General features: G+C 33.3%; 1 protein-coding gene across 2 annotated transcripts in view; it reads right to left on the bottom strand.

Moving 5' to 3' along the window:
- ASB3 (ankyrin repeat and SOCS box containing 3) overlaps nucleotides 1-19,885 on the bottom strand; it is a 126,493-nt gene that overhangs the window by 62,218 nt on the left and 44,390 nt on the right. For both annotated transcript variants that reach the window (XM_081265421.1, XM_081265420.1), the window contains 2 exons: nucleotides 5,509-5,621; nucleotides 4,759-4,894 (listed from right to left, as the gene is read on the bottom strand). In XM_081265421.1, coding sequence (XP_081121547.1) covers nucleotides 4,759-4,894; nucleotides 5,509-5,621 — 249 coding nt within the window. The remainder of the gene's footprint in view (nucleotides 1-4,758; nucleotides 4,895-5,508; nucleotides 5,622-19,885) is intronic.

Raw genomic sequence — 19,885 nt, 5'->3', positions numbered from 1 at the left:
AAAAAATTACCAATAGATAAAACATACATGGAATCTATGACTTAAAACTAGTATTAATATTAACTATGCTCTTTATTACACCTCTTCCTTCAAGACTATTGCATGACAAAGCTGACAATAAAAAGGTATTTTTAAATAGATTTCTGAGCTTACTTTATGATCATAAACCTAATCAAGTTGTTGAGAATGACTTTAATTTTTGTGAAAGTTTTGAAAATAGACCCCAAACTTTTCTCATTGGCAAACAATGTATTAAACATGTTAAGTATTGTGTTACCACATGTTCATGAGATTATTTTAAATTTTATGGAATATAACTCAATAGAAAAATCATAATGGATGGGGAAATTCAAACTCTCTTTTATTTAAAAGGATATTTGTAAATGCACCTTGAATAAACCAAAGCCCTGAGATAGATAAAAACTACGCAAAATACAAATGGTAAGTTAAAAAAGACTATGGGATCTTCAGGAATTCCAAACATGCTAGACAACTAGAATCTTCTTATTTAGAAAAGGTGGGTACAATACCTGCTGTCAGCTTCAGAAAGAAGTGAAAACCATTACTAAGAAAAGACTAAATCAATTGAAGGCATTCCCTCTAAAAACTGAAACAAAACAGGGATATCCTCTTTCACCACTTCTATTTAACACAGTTCTTGAAACACTGGCCAGAGCAATTAGACAGACGAAAGAAATTAAAGAGATACACATAGGAAAAGAAGAACTCAAATTGGCACTATTTGCTGATGATATGATTCTACACCTGAAAGACCCTAAAAGTTCCACCAGAAAACTTCTAGAACTAGTAAATGAATTCAGCAAAGTAGCAGGATATAAAATCAACACCCATAAATCAAAGGCATTTCTGTGTATCAGTGAGAAATCCTCAGAAAGGGAAACAAGGAAAACTACCTCATTTTCAATAACCACAAACACACACACACACACACACACACAAAAAAAAAAAAAACCCTTGGGAATCAACGAAAGAGGTGAAAGATCTATATAATGAAAATTACAGAAAGAAATCAAAGAAGACCTGAGAAGTTAGAAAGATCTACCTTGCTCTTGGACAGGCAGAATTAATCTTATCAAAATGACCATACTTCCAAAAGCACTATACAGATTTAATGCAACTCTGATCAAAATTACAATGACATTCCTCATAGAAATAGAAAAAGCAATCATAAAACTCATCTGGAAAAATAAGAGACCCAGTATCCTTAGCAGGAAGAGTGAAGCAGGCAGCATCACTATACCAGACCTTAAACGATACTACAGAGCAATAGTAACAAAAACAGCATGGCATTGGCACCAAAACACATTGGTAGACCAATGATACAGAATAGAGGACACAGAGACTAACCCACAAAACTACAATTATCTTATATTAGACAAAGGTACCAAAAATATGCATTGCAGAAAAGATAGCCTCTTCAACAAATGGTGCTGGGAAAACTGGAAATCCATATACAACAAAATGAAATTAAACCCCTATCTCACCATGCACAAAACTCAACTCAAAATGGATCAAGGACTTAGAAATACAACCAGAGACTCTGCATCTAATAGAAGAAAAAGTAAGCCCTAATCTCCATCATGTGGGATTATGCCCCAACTTCCTTAATAAAACTCCTGTGGCGCAAGAATTAAAATCAAGAATCAATAAATGGGATGAACTCAAACTAAAAAGTTTCTTTGCAGCAAAAGAGACAATCTATGAGGTGAATAGAGAGCCTACATCTTGGGAGCAAATCTTTACCCCTCACACATCAGATAGAGCACTAATCACTAGGGTATATAAAGAACTCAAAAAGCTAAACATCAAAAAACAAATAACCCAATCAATAAATGGGCCAAGGGCCTAAAGAGACACTTCTCAAAAGATGATGTACAATCAGTCAACAAATACATGAAAAAATGTTCATCATCACTAGAAATTAGAGAAATGCAAATCAAAACTACTCAAAGATTTCATCTCACTGCAGTCAGAATGGCAGCTATTATGAAGACAAACACAATAAATGTTGGTTAGGATGTGGAGAAAAGGGTACACTCATACACTGCTGGTGGGGCTGAAAACTGGTGCAGCCAATATGGAAAGCAGGACTTAAAAACAGCATACTACAGGGACACAGCCACATCAATGTTTATAGCAGCACAATTCACAATAGCTAAACTATGGAACCAACCGAGATGCCCTTCAATAGATGAATGGATAAAAAAAAATGTGGCATATATACACAATATTACTTAGCAATAAAAGAGATAAAATCATGGCATTTGAAGGTAAATGGATGGAGTTAGAGAACATAATGGTAAGTGAAGTTAGCCATTCCCAAAAAACCAAATGCTCAATGTTTTCTTTGATATAAAGAGGCTGATTCATAGTGGGATAGGGAGCAGGAGCATGGGAAGAATGGACGAACTCTAGGTAGGGCAGAGGGGTTGGAGAGGAAGGGAGGGGGCATGGGGTTAAATGATGGTGGAATGTGATGATCATTATTATCCAAAGTACAGTTATGAAGATATGAATTGTTGTGAATATACTTTTATACAACCAGAGATATGAAAAATTGTGCTCTATGTGTATAAGAAGAAATGTAATGCATTCTGCTGTCATATATAAATAAATAAAATAAAAAGAAAAGACTAAATCAGAAAAGAGCCCTGCTTAACTTTTTTTAAAAAAATCAATGTTCCATTTTGAAAGAGAATTTCAAAGTATTAGAAAATGTAAGGAACCCATTTCTGTAAGACTACAGGTGGAAACGCTGGAAGAAAAAAACAGATATTTCACTAAAAGGAAAATCACTTTAAGGAACTGGAAACACACAATTACATTATAAACATACCTAAATACCTTTTCAACTTGCAACTCATAATAATTCAGGAGGAGAAAAGAAGAAGAAGGAAAAGGGACAAAAAAAATAGGTGACAAGGCTGACTTGGCATGAGGGGAGAACCTCTGAGGTGCAGTTTAACTTATTTTATTCAAAATATTAGTTGAACATTAATAACTGAAACCTGTGGGACTGGAAGCATTAATAGAATTAGGATAGTCCTCAGGAGTATTAAGGAGTAAAGGAAGGAATGTCAGAAGTCAGAAGATCTGAATCCTATGCTAGCTGAAGATGCCTGGGATAAAACTAAGGAGGGGGAAAGGATGGTCATAATCAGATAAATCAGAAGGGAAACTCAACACCCTAAGAAAGTCCCCAAAGCCATCCTCTCCAACCACTGTCTGCCTCATGGTAGGAAAAGTTTCTACCCTGATTCTTATTCTGTCAGGAAATAAGTTTCTAGATTTTTGGCAAGGCACTTAACACTTGGAACCTGAGATTCTTAACCTAAAAAAAAAAATAAAACATATTTAAAGAAATTATTTTGGAGCTGTGTATGGTGGCGCAAGGCTCAGGAGGCTGAGGCAAGAGGATCACAAGTTCAAAGCCAGCCTCAGCAAAAGCAAGGCCCTAACCAACTCAGAGAGACTCTGTCTCTAAATAAAATGCAAAATAGGGCTGGGGATATGGCTCAGTGGTCAAGTGCCCATGAGTTCAATCCCCAGTATCCACCCCAGAAAAAAGAAAGAAAGAAATTATTTTAGAATTTCCTTTCAACTCTAATATTTATAAGTTCATTATTTATAACAGACATTTTAAACTAGCAGTTAATTTGCTTTTTTCCCCTCCATATTTCAAACTAAATATTTGAAGGTTTGTTAAGAAAATCAGTTTCCTGGTGTCTAAATAGATTTTTTGTCTGTTTGAAGGTAGGGTGGTTTTGTTTTTTTTTTGTTTGTTTGTTTGTTTTTTTTGGTGGGGGGGATTAAATCCAGGGGTGCTTTACCACTCAGCTATATCCTCTGTCCTTTTTTTTTGAGCCAGGGTCTCACTGAATTGCTGAGGATCTCACTAAATTGCTGGCATCAGCCTCAAACTTGCAGTCCTGTCTCAGTCTTCCAAGACTCTGAGATTACAGTTGCATACTACCATGACCAGCTTGAGGGTAACTTTTAAAAGCCCAGATACTGAAATAAATTGCCTGAAAAAAAATCTGGTGATACTTCCCCTCCCCACAACTATCCATGCTTCATCAGATTAGAATTTTGAGAGTACACAGTCATGATTTTAAAAGCCCCAAATAACAAACACTTCTAGTCACAAAAATGTCACACAAATTAAGAATGCCCCCTTAGCATCATCCTCTCTGGCAATGCTAAATGTGTAATGGTTATCACAGAGAAAACCTTAGCAGACTTGTGTTGCTATTAACATAATAAAGTATAAGCATGCTTTGAAATAAACCCATTCAAATAAATACACAATTATTAAAACATAAATATAAAGGCTTAATATATAAAATAACCATATAATAAATTAATTAGGCCTAAACTAGTCTTGTACCTTAGGAAGCTGGAAGTGCTCTGGTCCCTAAATGAAAGGGCAGCTCCATCATTCAAACTGCCAATAAACCTGCTTTAGTGACAGATCTTACATGAATGTTCTTACACAGAAAAATTAGTAGCTATGCATTGCACTGCTAGTAATAGACAGTCAATAATCAGGCTTATAAATCAACTTATATATATATATATATATATATATATATATATATATATATGCTTATTTACCATGTACATAAAACCATTAATTTCATAACCTTATTTATATATGGGTCAAGAATTATTTTTCCTAAGAAGATATAAAGTTAAAATTTATGATCAACAGTGCAAAGGCTAATGAATTAATCTTACCCGATGAAATAAGTATGTTCAAGCTCTCTAGCTTGCCATACTGTGCAGCCACAAATAAAGGTGTGATTCCAAAGTCATCCTGGCATTCCTTGTTTGCTCCTTTTTTAAGAAGCAATTTTATGATCTCAGCATTTTCCTAAAGCACAGATTCATATTTTAAATAAAAGGAAAAAAGTGGTAGGTATCTTTTTTTCTTATTATATTTTTTTTCTGTTTTTCTTTTTAATCCTCTCAGTAAAGGAAAACTTGAAGAAGAAAAAAATCAACGAAACAATTTATGGTTGTATTGGTTGGGAAGGAAATGACCAAACAATGAAATTATACCATACTTTTAGCTAGCCCAATAAATGTAAACAGATTAAATATTGATCTCTAGGGATTATAATCCTTATGAAATTTTGCAAAATTAGTTTACTAACCCAGCACTAAGGAGATAACACAGGTTCTAAACACACCATTATAAAGAAGCCATTGCTCTTTATCAATTTACATCCCATATATTCTGATGTTTGTTAACTATGCTATCAACATTTGAAAAATTTAAATAATCCTTATAGCCCAAAGTTGCTACAGCTACTATAGCAGTTGGCTTATTCAGAATGATCATTAGCATTTAGACTGCCTTTTCTGTGCTGTACTAACCATCATAAATCACAGGCAAGTAGAAAGCAAAAACTGTACAGAACTGTCATTTTGAAAGGGTAAAACACACAATTTACATGGAAATGAAATAATAAATTCAGAGATTACCTGGAAAGAAGCCTGGTGCAAGGAGTTCCATCCACACATAGAATGGGATCCATTAACATTTGCTCCATGTCGAAGTAACAGTCTTAACACATCTATCTGTCCATTTTCAACAGCTGCGATACACAGGAGTCAGAAAAATTTTTGTCAGCAAAAAGGTATGTTTATAGGACTAGACACTTTGGTAATGTTCTCATCACTTATTCACCTCAGAACTCACAATGCTGTGACCATTCCTAAATAGTTATCACAAAATCATGTCTTAACCCAAACTCATTTACATACACCTAATCCTTTCTGTGCACATACAAAATTATTTTCAATAGTGTGCTAAAAGACACAGAGGAAATGGAGACAAAAAGCAAACATTCTCTCTGAAAATAAAGACAATATGGTTCAGAAGAAATAGTACCAGTCTGGAGAAACAGTCTCAAAAAGGTCGAAAGGTTTGCTATCATTACCATTTGATCAAAAATTACAAGAATCACTGACAAAGTGAAGGATAAATTCTCAATTTTGGACATTTTTTCACCACCATGAACAACCAACGATATGCTTATGCGCTGGAGTTGTGGCTCAGCGGTAGAGTGCTTGCCTAGCATGTGTGAGGTCCTGGGTTCAATCCTCAGCAACACATAAAAATAAATAAATAAAATAAAGGTATTATGTCCAACTACAACTAAAAAATAAATATTAAAAAAGATATTCTTATATCCACCAATAAAAATCTTCTCATATATTTGAATTAAAGGGGGACTCCAGATAAACCAAAAACTGTCATTAGAGAAATATATGTTATTTAACTAATAACTAAAACTGATTACTCCCAATTGCTGGTATAATAGAAGCTCCGAAGAAATAATTTATATGCCTACAGATAACCCCCAAAAAGAGTACACACAAATATTGAACTTCCATTTACATATGTAACTTAACATTAAAACAAGGTATGTTTAAGTCTAATATCAAGTACATATAACAGTTTATAAATACTACTTAGTAAGAATAAACAATCTACTTGGGGGAACATGTTATCAAGTTGGTACAACAAGCAAGTAGGGCTAAACCTTCCACAACGTATCCACCAGAAAATTTTGCTAAGAAGAACACAATAATTCTGGAAGAGTTTAAGCATGGAGTTAATGAAAAACAGAATGCCAGAATATAATTATATACAGTAGTTCTCCTTATCCAATTTCACTTTCTACACTTTTCAGTCACTCACAGTAAATGGTAGCCCAAAATTTTAAATGGAAAAATTCCTGAAATAAACAGTGTGTAAATTTAAAATTGCTTACTGTTCTGAATGGTATCATGAAAACTCAGGCTGTTAATTTTCTCCCTCCCATGACATGAATCATCTAGCATATCCACACTGTATACAGGACCTGTCCATTAGTCATTTAGTAATCTTAGCCATTTCATTTCAGGGAAGGGGGTAAAAAACATAGAGCTTCAGGCATCTACTAGGCCTCTTGGAATGTATTCCCTGCATATGAGGGGATACTTAGGGGTTACTAATGTAGTGCTACATAAAGTAAGTATACACATACACAAACACACATACTCATAAATCATTGGCAAATAAGATAAAATTTAATAGCCCCACACCTATTAAATTCTTTTATTAAATTTTAAGTTTGGAGAAATAGTAATATCTACAATAGAGTTGAGATATGTATAAGAAGGCCTAACTTCATTGCTTGGCTATATATTTTATTTTAAACAATTATTCTATATCTCCTACTAGAGTAGAGGATGGAAATGGGAATATAGGAATCAACAATTCTCAGGCATAAAAGAGAAAGGCATTAGATACTGACAATTACACTTGAAAAATGTTAAGACAGATGAAACAATGGGGGAAATAAAATACTTAAAATGTAAAGCAAGAAGTATACTCATTATTACTGAAGATAAGTAACATGCCATTGATATTCTATTAGTTTTTTACTGGCAGTGAGATTGGTTTTGTTTGTGATACTGGGGATTTGTTTGTTTGGGATACCAGGGGTGCTCTACTACCAAGCTACATCCCCAACCCTGAGCCCCTTTTATACTGTTGTTTTGTTTTTGAGACAGGGTCTTGCTAAACTACAGTTTGTGATCCTCCTGCCTCAGCCTCCTGAGTCACTGGGATTATAGGGTTTTTGTCATGGTACCTGGCAATATTCTATTAGTTTTAGATATTGAATTTATACTTATAGCTTGGATCTGGAATGTAAATCTCCCTATGTTGAAAGTGTGGTCCCCAAAGAGGCAATGTACAGAGATGAGACTTTTGAAAAGTGGTTGGATCGTGAGGGCTCTGACCTTATGATCTAATGTATTAATCCACTGAAGACGACATGGAACACTGACAAATAGATCCTAGGGGGAAGAAGTAGATCACTGGGGTTGTGCCCTGGAAAAGTTTATCTTCTTCAGCCCTTCCCCCACCCCATCTCAATCTCTCTCTCTTCTGGGTCCCAAAGCAGCTTTCCTCTGGCATATCCTTCCACCATAATGTTCTACCTTGCTTCAGGCCAAAAGCAATGGAGCTGGTGACTGTGGACTGAAAGCTCTGAAACTGTGAGCCAAAATAAGTCATTCTTCCTCTAAATTGTTCTTGTCAGGTATTCGGTTATAGCAATGAAAAACTGACTAATGCAAACCAAAGCTTATTTCTTCATAAGAACTCTAGGAAGTCTTTTAATCAAAAATTCCCTCATTCTGGGCAGGTTCAGAAATGTATCCAATAAGTTTAATGTTATTTACTTTATTTCTAAGTTAATATTTAACCATTTTATCAAGGAAAAAACAACAAGTTTTTCAAGCTAAGTTATTTTTCTATATTCAATCTAAAGTCAATCTAATTTGGGGTGGATGTCATGACAGAAAAGGAAGAAAATCTGTTTCAAATCCAAGTCATTTATCATTAGCAGTGATGGCTTGCAAAAAATCAGTCTACAGTTAGCCAGACCCTGAGTTGAAAATTATCAGGTTGTTGTTGATGATATATGAAGGAGGATGGAGATAAATTTGTTTTCTATGAGTTACGCTGACCTTATAAAAAAGAAAATAACTTTACTGTGATTATTAAATACAGTATAGAAGTCAGACAGAAAAACTGTTTTCACTTTTAATATCATAAATTAAAATTGCTGATCTCTACATCTCTACTGAAAACCCTTCCTAATAACAAGAGTGAAACCTGTACATAAGCAAATAAATAACATTTTCACAGCTCTTGCTAATTATTTCAAAATAAAATAAATTTAATGATTAATAACTGTGAAATAGTAGTTTATGAAAGTATATTTATAGCTTACATTTACTATCAAAATCTCTGCTTTGGAAGAAATGCAATAATACTGTCTTTATCAAATTGAAGAAGGGATCTAACACCGTGAACAGTACACTTCCAAAAAGGAAGTCATTATTTTCTACATATTTTCTCAATCCTTCTGAGAAAAGCAAGTATAGTACTGTGGTTAGAAACTATCCCACATCTAAAATAAGACTATGCAAATCTTTTCCAAAAACACAGAGTCAACCATCAAGCAACTATAACACTAAGTATTTTTGTATTCTATGGGGACAGTGGGGATATAGGTAAAGAAGGAACCATAGAGAAGGATATCAAAGCATTAAGAGTACTTCTGCCAGGCTGGGGCTGGGGCTCAGGGGTAGGCACTTTCCTGGTATGTGTGAGGCACTGGGTTCGATTCTCAGCACCATATATAAATAAATAAATAAAGGGCTATCAACAACTTAAAAATATATTTAAAAAAAAGAATACTTCTGCCTACCAAGATATAGAGAGAAATGATAAATGTATAAGTAATGACGGCAAATTATCCCTACCTGACTGAATCAGTGATGTTAACTTGGTGGAAATGGACTACACAAGGGTATTTTATGTTATATTGCCTCCTCTCTAATTTCTCATATCACCCATTCTCTGGTGGGTTCTACTGTTCAACCTGTAAACTGGTTTAGTCTTAAAAATAAAACAAACAATTTGTCATGACCCCTGCTATCAATATGCTATTTTCTTTTACTTTTTGTCACTAAACTTCACCCAAAGACCACTCTCCTTAAGTCTACATTCACTGATTCCATTTTTCCAATCAGCTGTTCAACAAATACTGTCTACAACATACCAAGCAATGTTCAAGGTATTAAAAATACAGAAGCAAATGAGAGATCAAAATTCCTGCCTTCATGGACCTTACAAAGTCTCTATCCATAAGTAGCATGCAAACTTCACTCCCATAATTCATTTGTAATTATTCCCTTGATAATAATCATCAGTGACACCCAGGTCATCAAATTCAATGGCCTTTTCTCAAGCTGTAACTTCCTATTCAGTTTCTACTGCCTGTGACATTAAATTCTTCATATCTCTTTGATATTTGAATATTATCAAATACAATTGATTTATACATGATATGAAAATGATCATAAACATATGAAGAATATTATATAATATTTTGAGGAAGAAAGGGGAAAGATGAGAAAAAGGAAGAGGAAGAAATAATTTTATGGGCACAAATGCCTAGGACAAATCATTTCAAAACCAGGGAACTGTAAGTCCCCATTGTTATCACATCAGCAATAACATAATCATCGTTATGTCCCAATTCAAATCTTAAAGTAACATATACAAAAATAAGCATTAGTAATTGGGCACAAGATGGCATCTGGAGAAAAACGGAAAATTTACTCAACTCTTGTAAACTGCATTTTTCTGAAACACCACTATCAAACCTGGCAGATACTTAAAAGATCAATGGTCTTTCATCCTTTGAACACTATTTCAGAATCAATATGAACAGGTAACAAATATTACATGAGGCAAAATTGATAAAGCACTATATTAAAAAAGATCTTAAAAACTTATCAAATAATTAAACTACATGAACCTTATTTGGATCAAGATTTCAACAAACTGAAATACACACACACACACACACACACAAATATATAACAATAAAGGAAATTTCAATACTAACTGGATATTTGATATTAATGAATTATTATTTTAGATATGATAATTTAGTTATAATAAAGTATCTTTATCCTGTGGAGATAGGTATGCAAGTATTTTTATATGATGAATGGGATTTTCCTTAAAAAATATGAGTGAGGGTAATAAATAAGACTGTAAAGGAAACAATACTAATACTGAATTGACAACTACTAAAGTTGGATGTTAGGTACATGGCAATTTACTATATTTTTCCTCTATGCTTTTATATATGTTTAAAATTGTCCATGAATTTTGTTGGGGGTTGGAGGGGTACTGGAAATTGAATCCAAGAGCTTTACCACTGAGCTATGTCTCCAATTCTTTTAATTTTTTTATTTTGAGACAGCGGGTCTCACTAAGGTGCTTAGGGCCTTAAGTTGCTGAAGCTGGCCTTGAACTTGTGATCCTCCTGCCTCAGCCTCCCAAGTGGCTGGGGTTACAGACATGTGCCACCACACCAGCTGTCTGTGAATTTTTAAAGGAGACTTTCATAAATTATAAAGGTAATTTCAATATGGGAATTCACAAAACATCTGAAATATTTCTTCTGTCAATGCTGGGAATTAAACCCAGGGCCTCACACATGCTAGGTAAGCACTCTACCACTGAGCTACAGCCCCAGCAAATATCTGAAATATTTCCAATGTGCATACAGTCTAAACTAAATTTTCAAAAACATATTAAAAAAAAATCTAACTGAACTATGTTCTACTTACTTGGTAATATTAAAGTCACATTTTATACATATTAATTGAAACCTACTTTAAAACTTAAAACAGGGAGAGGGAGATAAGTCAAAAAAATAAATGAATCTATAACAGAATAATAATAGTAACTGGGATAAAGCTAACCTTCATAACACTCTGTTGCTCTTGTGCTCTGTACTATAGCTTGCCTTGTATAATAACTAATTCTAGTTATTAAAATATTTCCAATTAAATAGTAAGCCCTTGGCATCAGGAACTAATACTAATAGTGCAAAGGTCTGATAATCACCTAATCAACATAGGACAACATAATGAAATTCAGCTACAACTTCTACTATTCCACTGATAAGCAAAACTGATTGGCTAAGCAGTTGAATTACTATTGAATTGAACTTCCTCACCTTTCCAACTGGACAGAACCAGTCTAACGTTTAGAATATAACTAAATTGGAATTTAACTTAAAATATCTATTTCCAAGATATATGCCTGAAATTGGAAACAAGAAGCCATGTCATCAGTTGCAACCACTATGTCTTGTGATAAATGTTCAATTAGAGAAAGGAAATGTGTAAATCTAGAACTTAGAAATGTAGCATGGGTTCCTAGAAAGGAAAAAAAAAAAGGAAGAATCATAATATCTGGTATTTCACCAGTATCCAGAGTCCACAAATAAGGAATAGGAACAAAATAAGCTGCATTTGGGGGGGGGGGGGGTAGAGCTCAAAATGTCCCGGATACAAAGAGAAGTGGGAAAAATTATCCTGTCTTCAATTCAGACAAGTATTGACTGTAAGACTTTATCCAGCTGAGACAGCAGAAGAGAAAAACCACAAGCTCCGAGGGTAGAAACACTGCACCTCCAATCACACGTCATAGTACTGAAGGAAGCTTTCAGTACAAAAGTTTAAGAAAGCAAGAATGACATGAGACTATCATTTCTTACAATAATTTCTTGGGAAACATTTTATATTTTTAAACAAAAAAATGTTTTACAGTTCCTAAATTAGAGGGGAAAAGAAGAAAATAAAGAGTAATCTAAGTAGACATATACATCTTAACAATTATTTGAAAATGAGAAATGGACGAACCAGAAGTACCCTTTGTCTCACCCAAGACTTTCAACCAAAGATAAAACTCATTTGTGGTATGTAACACATTAGATTCAGTCACAAGCCCTATATGAAGACTTCATGAAGAAATGGACTCAAGATTCCATCTGGGAGAATAAGGGCTGATATACACATACGTGTTTAAGTACTAAATTACTATTAGTAAATAATAATCTTATTCAATATAGCATTTGTTAAAGAGTAAATTTTTAAAAATCAGATATTTTGGGGCTGGGGTTGCGGCTCAGGTAGAGCACTCGCCGAGCATGTGCAAGGCCCTGGGTTCGATCCTCAGTACCACATTAAAAAAATAAATAAATAAATAAATAAAACGTATTATGTCAACTACAACTAAAAAATACTTATAAAAAATCAGATATTTTTTTAATATAATTATCTTAGTGAATGCTCTTTTGAAAAATGCTTACTTGGGACAAACTTGACCAAAATTATATTGTTCTGTTGTGTGTATGTACAAATATGTAACAATGAGTTTTACTACTATGTATAATTATGAAGCACTAATTTTTTAAAAATGCTTAATGTGCCTCTGTGTACTACAGATAATTTGTACCAACCACAAATTACAGTACAGTGAGTTCTATATATATATTAGAAAATAAAATTTTGAGGCGCAGATTTTGACAGTGGTTCTAAGAAACACCAGTCAATGAGGCTTCAATGAACAGCATAACTGTGAGTTTTCCAACTCCCCTAGTTGTAGCAGGGAATTGCCAATAGTTCTGAGAATCCCAGAGATCACATATGTATTCTTTTAGTACATTGGAATTATGTATGAATTTTAATTACATTTATGCTTTTTTGAGTTCTACATATACTCTATTCTCCATTAAGTACTTCATTTTTCTACACAATTTACAATAAAATGGTCTTTCCATTGTAATCCTAGATTATGTAAAACTTTTCTCATACTACCCCTTTTATGAACCAAAAGCACCATTCATAAGCCATTTAACTACAGTTTTTCTCTGGTCCTGTGGTTACACTGACATCTGGTGGCACTAGAATAGAAACTATGTTACAATGACAGTTTTTTCTAGCATTGCTAGTATTATTCTATATAATTTCAAGTTTGTGTTTTTGTAAGAGTTTACCAATAGTCAAGACAAAAGAACTAATAAAGTGCCAATATAACTCCTAATGATGTCATGCATTAGTTGTAATCCTTCTCTCTGGGAACATGACTGGCAAGGATACAGAATTTTCCATTATTTCAAGAATGTCACTGATTCTGTTCACAGTTATGTATTTAATAACTAAAGCTTATAATCAGAATGATTATAAATTGAGGCTTTGCCACCAAAGATAGATACATAATGTCAAATCACCTTCTATCTATAGTTTTAGATGTATTCAAAATATGTTTATCTTTAGTATAAAGTGAATTTTACTGATATGTAGAAAATCTTTTTCTACAATTATAATGAAAAGTTATATATTATTAATTTCCTCATGTTTTCCCATTGGTTAATAATCTTAAAGATGTATACTGATGGGGAAAACCCTGACCTCATGGGCAAAACTCATTTTACATAATGAAAATACCCCAATTGAATTCTACATGCTATCACTGACATGGCTCATGGTTTCTAGGAGGAAAAAGTCTAATGGGCAATTAGACATCAGAGACCACATCCAAAAAAAAAAAACATCCTCAACCACATGTATTAGAAGACAAAAAGCTAAAATTTCACTATCCTACTATATGGCGATTACTTTTCCAAGTGTCACCACAGCAAAAGAAAGTTATAAGAAACATTTGATTAAGAAAACATATCCCTTGGGCTGGGGATGTGGCTCAAGCGGTATCGCGCTCTTCTGGCATGCGTGCAGCCCAGGTTCGATCCTCAGCACCACATACAAACAAAGATGTTGTGTCTGCCGAAAAAAACTAAAAAATAAATAAATAAATTTAAAATATTCTGTCTCTCTCTCTCTCTCTCTTAAAAAAAAAAAGAAAAGAAAACATATCCCTACATTTATATCTTAATCTAGAGGTATACCACTGAATTCTATAATTTTTGATAATTATTCAAGTTTTTGAAGCATTAATACAGCAGGATTCTCTTTACAGGAGCCAACTCTCTAAATATGATCCATATTAAGACCCATAGAAATGGGACTAGATACAGTAGGATGCTTGCCTAGTAATATGCAAGGTCCTGGATTTTATCATCAGCATCACAAAAAACAAACAAAAATAAAAGACTTAGAGAAATAAATGATTACTGAGGATTCCTTATCAAAGAAAAAGTATATGGATCAAGGAATGCTGTTTATGTAGAAGCAATACTTATATTTCAGTCATTCTAACCAGTAATAAGCACATAAAATTAGTTGACTGATAGCAATAATAATCATGAAGAACAAAGAGACAATTGCATTAATAACCCAGTTTGCCACATAGGCATACTGTATAACTATGCTATTTAATATCATCCACAAACTGGCTATCAATCTGCAGTCCTTAAAAAGGTATAAAGGTTTGATCAGAATATGAACCAACTACATCCCTAAGCACACTGTTTAGTTCAGCGGACATTTTTTTCTTGAGATAAGACTTCCTTGATGAAGGAGACAACACAATGACTTCTGGCTCAAGTCTCTTATACAAACAGACTGATATTTTCAGTAGCATTGCTGTATGATACCTAATTAGAACAGAGATTGTACTGTATCAGGGCAGGAGGACTAGAAGGAGCTGATCTAGGTTTATAGATCAGTTACCATAAAATAAACTACTCAATTATTGAAAAAATGCTAAAATTAAGAATTTCTGTCTGAGGTTAAAAATTAATACGGACTTCCAATTTTAATATTATAGCACAATTTTAATATTATAGCACATTTCTACTCACTTTCTTAAAAATCATCCAAACCCAATTAATGCAAAATCAGCAAAGGAAAATGAAATAAAAAAATACTTTGTTTTTAGCAAAACAAGGATTCATCCTAGTTTTAAATTTTTGAACTCTAGATCAAAAACAGTTTTAAAAATACCTCCAAAAGAATAAAGATCAATTCTGTGTACTTATGGGAAGAAGGGAGGAAATGTCTTAGCTACAAATGTCTTTCTTTCTTTGCTAGAAAAAGCTAGCAAACAACACTTCTCTAAGGTGAGAAATTGCATCTGAGGTGTAAAATATAAATCCCCAGTAGTAGGAAGAGATACCTGGGCAGCCAGCAGGAACTTCTCTGGATTCAACTGAAATATGAAAATCGGAGGAGTTGAGTCTAAACAGGCAATCACACTAAAAAGCCATATTTTTTAGAACAGTCTGCTTCTACTATCACAGAAGGGAAAAAGCATTGCAAGAACCCATAGCAGCCAATCCCCATTGACTGGTAAAAGATACTAGCTAAATAAACTCACACTCAAAAACCGTGAATTGAAAGAAAATCCTAGCTAGTATGGAACGCAACTCCAGCTCCTTCCCATTATATACCTCCTGAAAATAGCTGGTCAAGCAATATAACACATATTTCTAAGATGAATTATCACAAAAGAACCAGTACAAATCCCAATAAAAGATATAAAAAAAGGGGCTGGGGATGTGGCTCAAGCGGTAGCGCGCTCGCCTCGCATGCGTGCGGCCCGGGTTCGATCCTCAGCACCACATACCAACAAAGATGTTGTGTCCGCCGAGAACTAAAAAATAAATATTAAAAATTCTCTCTCTCTCCCCTCTCTCTCCTCTCTCACTCTCTCTTTAAAAAAAAAAAAAAAAAGATATAAAAAAAAGAAAGTTACAGGAAAAATACTTAATAAAAACTATCATAAAATATTTCCAATAAGTGAATGAAAATTATAGCTAAACTTGTGCTTTAAGTTTTTTTAAAAAAAAGTGAATGAAGCAATTGCCTCTGTGAAACACAGCACAACACCAAAATAAAAGTGTTCAAGGTAAAAGATCATTATATGATAGGAAATGACATATGCAAACTAAAAGAATTTACAAAAGACCTAGGAAAACAAAATCATCATAGAAATGCAGTTGAAATTGAAGAAACACTATAAATATTTCTAGAAAGGAACATAGAGGATTCTGTGTGTGTGTGTGTGTGTGTGTGTGTGTGTGGTGCTGGGGATTGAACCCAGGGCCTTGTACAGGTGAGGTAAGCACTCTACCAACTGAGCTGTATTCCCAGCCCCCAGAGGATTTTTTAAAAACAGGAAAAGTAAAATAAAAATAAAGAGTAAGCAGACTAGAGAGAAAAGATTAACAAATAGATAACAACTTATGAATAATCTGAACTCAAAACACCAACATAATAACTGAACAGAAAAATATTTAAAGTTATAATTCTACAAATATTTACTAAAAGTTTTCTAAAAATCTGCATCCAAATATTGACAGGGTATACCCTGTCTTAGAGAAAACTAATATAGTACAAACATGGAAAACTATTGACACAAAAAAGAAAAGAAAATTGGGCTAGCCTCAGATTTCAACTCTGAGAATGGATCACCAGGAAGGGAGGGGAGATGGGATTAGGAAAGACAGTAGAATGAATCAGACATACTTTCCTATGTTCATATATGAATACATGACCACATCATGTACAACCTCAAGAATGGGATCCTAATTAGGATAAGTTATACGCCAGTTATATATGTCAAAATACACCCTACTGTCATGTATATCTAAAAAGAACAAAGAACAAATTTTTTTTTAAGTTTTTTAAACAGTTCTTTTTTAATTATTTTCTTTTTATATAAATTGTTACATATAACTTTAATGTTTATGTGGACAGTATATCAAAATAAGAATGCATTCAAAAATAATTCATATAAGCTTTTCCTTCTCAATGCATTAATATTCTCATCTTCTAGAAAAACAAAATATTATTTAAATGTAATTGTATAAAAAAGAAAGGGCTGGAATGTAGCTCAGTGGTAGAGAGATTACTTGCTTAACATATGTAAAATCTAGGTTTGATCTCCCATAACCACATACACACATAGAAAGTTCTTAAAGTATGACTCAAGGATTTTGTGCCTAAACAAACTGTTGTTCAAGTATGAAATAATTATTTCAATTTTGACCAGAACCTAGGCAATACTATTTACATAAATCCTTTTGGAAGGCTCTGTTTAAGGAAGAATTTAGTTAATCAAGTAAAGCTGGAAAAACCACAGCAAAATAACTGGTGATACATTTCTAAGCTGTTTAACTATATAACTAAAAATAAAATAAAATTATTTAAGATAAGAACACAAAGGAAAATGCTATTTCAACTGGCAATGCAAATATGAGACAGATGACAAATGTTGGAAAAGAAAAGGAGAAAAAAAAAGAGTTACATAAGAAAATAAGGACAGGGCTGGATTTGTGGCTCAGTAGTACAGCACTTGCCTGGCATGTGTGAGGCTCTGGGTTCAATTCTCAGCACCACATATAAATAAATAAATAAAATAAAGATCTATCGACAATTAAAATTTTAAAAAAAGAAAGAAAATAAGAACACTGATCTGATCTTTAAATGCTGGAGGTTTTAATCTATCAAATATGACAATAAATTGACAGACTGTATAACTAAATTTTACTGCATGAAAGCAAAACAAGAATAATAAATATCCTAGATTCATAACTGCTTATACTAAGGAATTAAAAGATACTGTCTTAAAACACAAAAGAGTTTGAATAATAAAAAGTTACATCAAGAAACATAAGACTATATAAACAGAGATAAATACCTGAACATAAAATCAGTACTTTTATTTATTCAATTTATTTATTTATTTATTTATTTATTTATTTTTGTGATGCTAGGGGATTGAACCCAGGGCCTTGTGCATGTAAAGCAAGCACTCTACCAACGGAGCTATATATATCCTCATCCAGTAATTCTTAAGTATGACTTTTAGTGAATTCCATACTTTTGACCTGGGAAAACTCAAACCCATATTTTTAAGAAACTAACATGTTCTCAAGTAAAAATGCTTAAATTCCTAGGAAAGATGATTAATCTTTCAATTGAAAAAAATCAAAAAATAACTCCAAGAATAAAGATCAATATAAAATATATTAAGATATATGCATATTAAATTTCAAAATTCTTGGCTTCTCTACAAATAGCCTTAGGCAAGATCACTTATCCATAAAGATACTAGTGAAAAGTGAAACAAATGGTGATTTGTTCCAATTTTGGAATACAGCTACAGAATCAAAGTTAAAAGATATGCCATGAAAGCTAAAATATAACACATTTCACAGTTAAATACTGAAATAGGCAATCTTACATAACACCGTATAAAAACACTTTACTTTCATTAAATATTACTGCTTATGTTTAACACTAACTGTTACACAGAATAATCAGAGACTCAGAACAAAAAATGAAAAATAATCAAAAGTAAAAAGTACATGCTGTGCAGTTCCCATAGAAATCATTCTATAAAGGCACATTGGATTGGATTTGAGTCTACAACTTATCCATGTTTGTTTGTTTGTTTGTTTGTTTGTTTGTTTTTATCTCTAACAAAATAAGAACTTACTACCCAACTAGCTGGGTTTTCACTTTATTTATAAATAAAGATGTTGCCAGGTATAGTGCACATCCCTGTAATCACAGTAGCTCAGAAGGCTAAGGCAGGAAGATCATGAGTTCAAAGCAAGCCTCAGCAAAAGCAAGGCACTAAGCAACTCAGAGAGACCCTGTCTCTAAATAAAATAGAAAAAAAAAAAATAGGGCTGGGGATGTGGCTCAGTGGTCGAGTGCCCCTGAGTTCAATCCCTGGACCCTCCCCCCAAAAAATATGAATGGATAGATAGATAGACAGACAGACAGACATAGATAGAGGTGTTTTTATTTTGGAAGCAGTTTTATAAACTATCCTTAGAATACTTACTATGTACATATGTATGGAGCAAAAGGAAGGGACAGAAAGCAGAAAGAAAAGGCAAGGTAAAGAAAAGAAAAAAGGGAACTGACTTCCTTACTAAAACAAACTCCTAACTGTGTGTTAGGTAACAAAATTCCAGAAGGACAATTTTCATATGGAAAAATGAGAAGTTTCCTGAATTTCCCCTTTCTTGTGGGCTTTTCTCATTTTGATTCCTCCTGCTATCAAAGAGAAAGAGTTCCTTCCAAAACTCAGTTTTATTTATATGCTGGTGAGTTCTATACAGGGAAGATATTCCCATTAGAAACAGTGGAATAGTAAAGTTTCGGTCTACATTTAGACTTGAGTTCAATGGTAACCATACCTAAGAATGAGACACCATACGATAGAATATTATTCAGCAATAAAAAGGAATGGAATACTAGTATATGTAACAATGTAGATGAATCTCAAAAGCATTATGCTAGGTCAAAGATGCCAGTCTCAAAGGTTACACAGTATGTTATTTCATATACATATTTGATATTCTGCAAAAAGCTAACTAAAGGGCTGTGGCTCTGTGGTATATCGCTTGCCTAGCATGTGTAAGGTACTAGGTTTGACTCTAAGCACCATATATAAATAAATAAAAATAAAGGCCAATTGACAACTAAAAAATATTTTTAAAAAATAAAACTATAG

Source organism: Spermophilus citellus (assembly GCF_964194105.1).
Source record: "Spermophilus citellus genome assembly, chromosome: 13".
Lineage (NCBI taxonomy): Eukaryota > Metazoa > Chordata > Mammalia > Rodentia > Sciuridae > Spermophilus > Spermophilus citellus.
The sequence above is the reverse complement of the archived record's forward strand: the minus strand, read 5'-3'. Positions and strand labels throughout refer to the sequence as shown.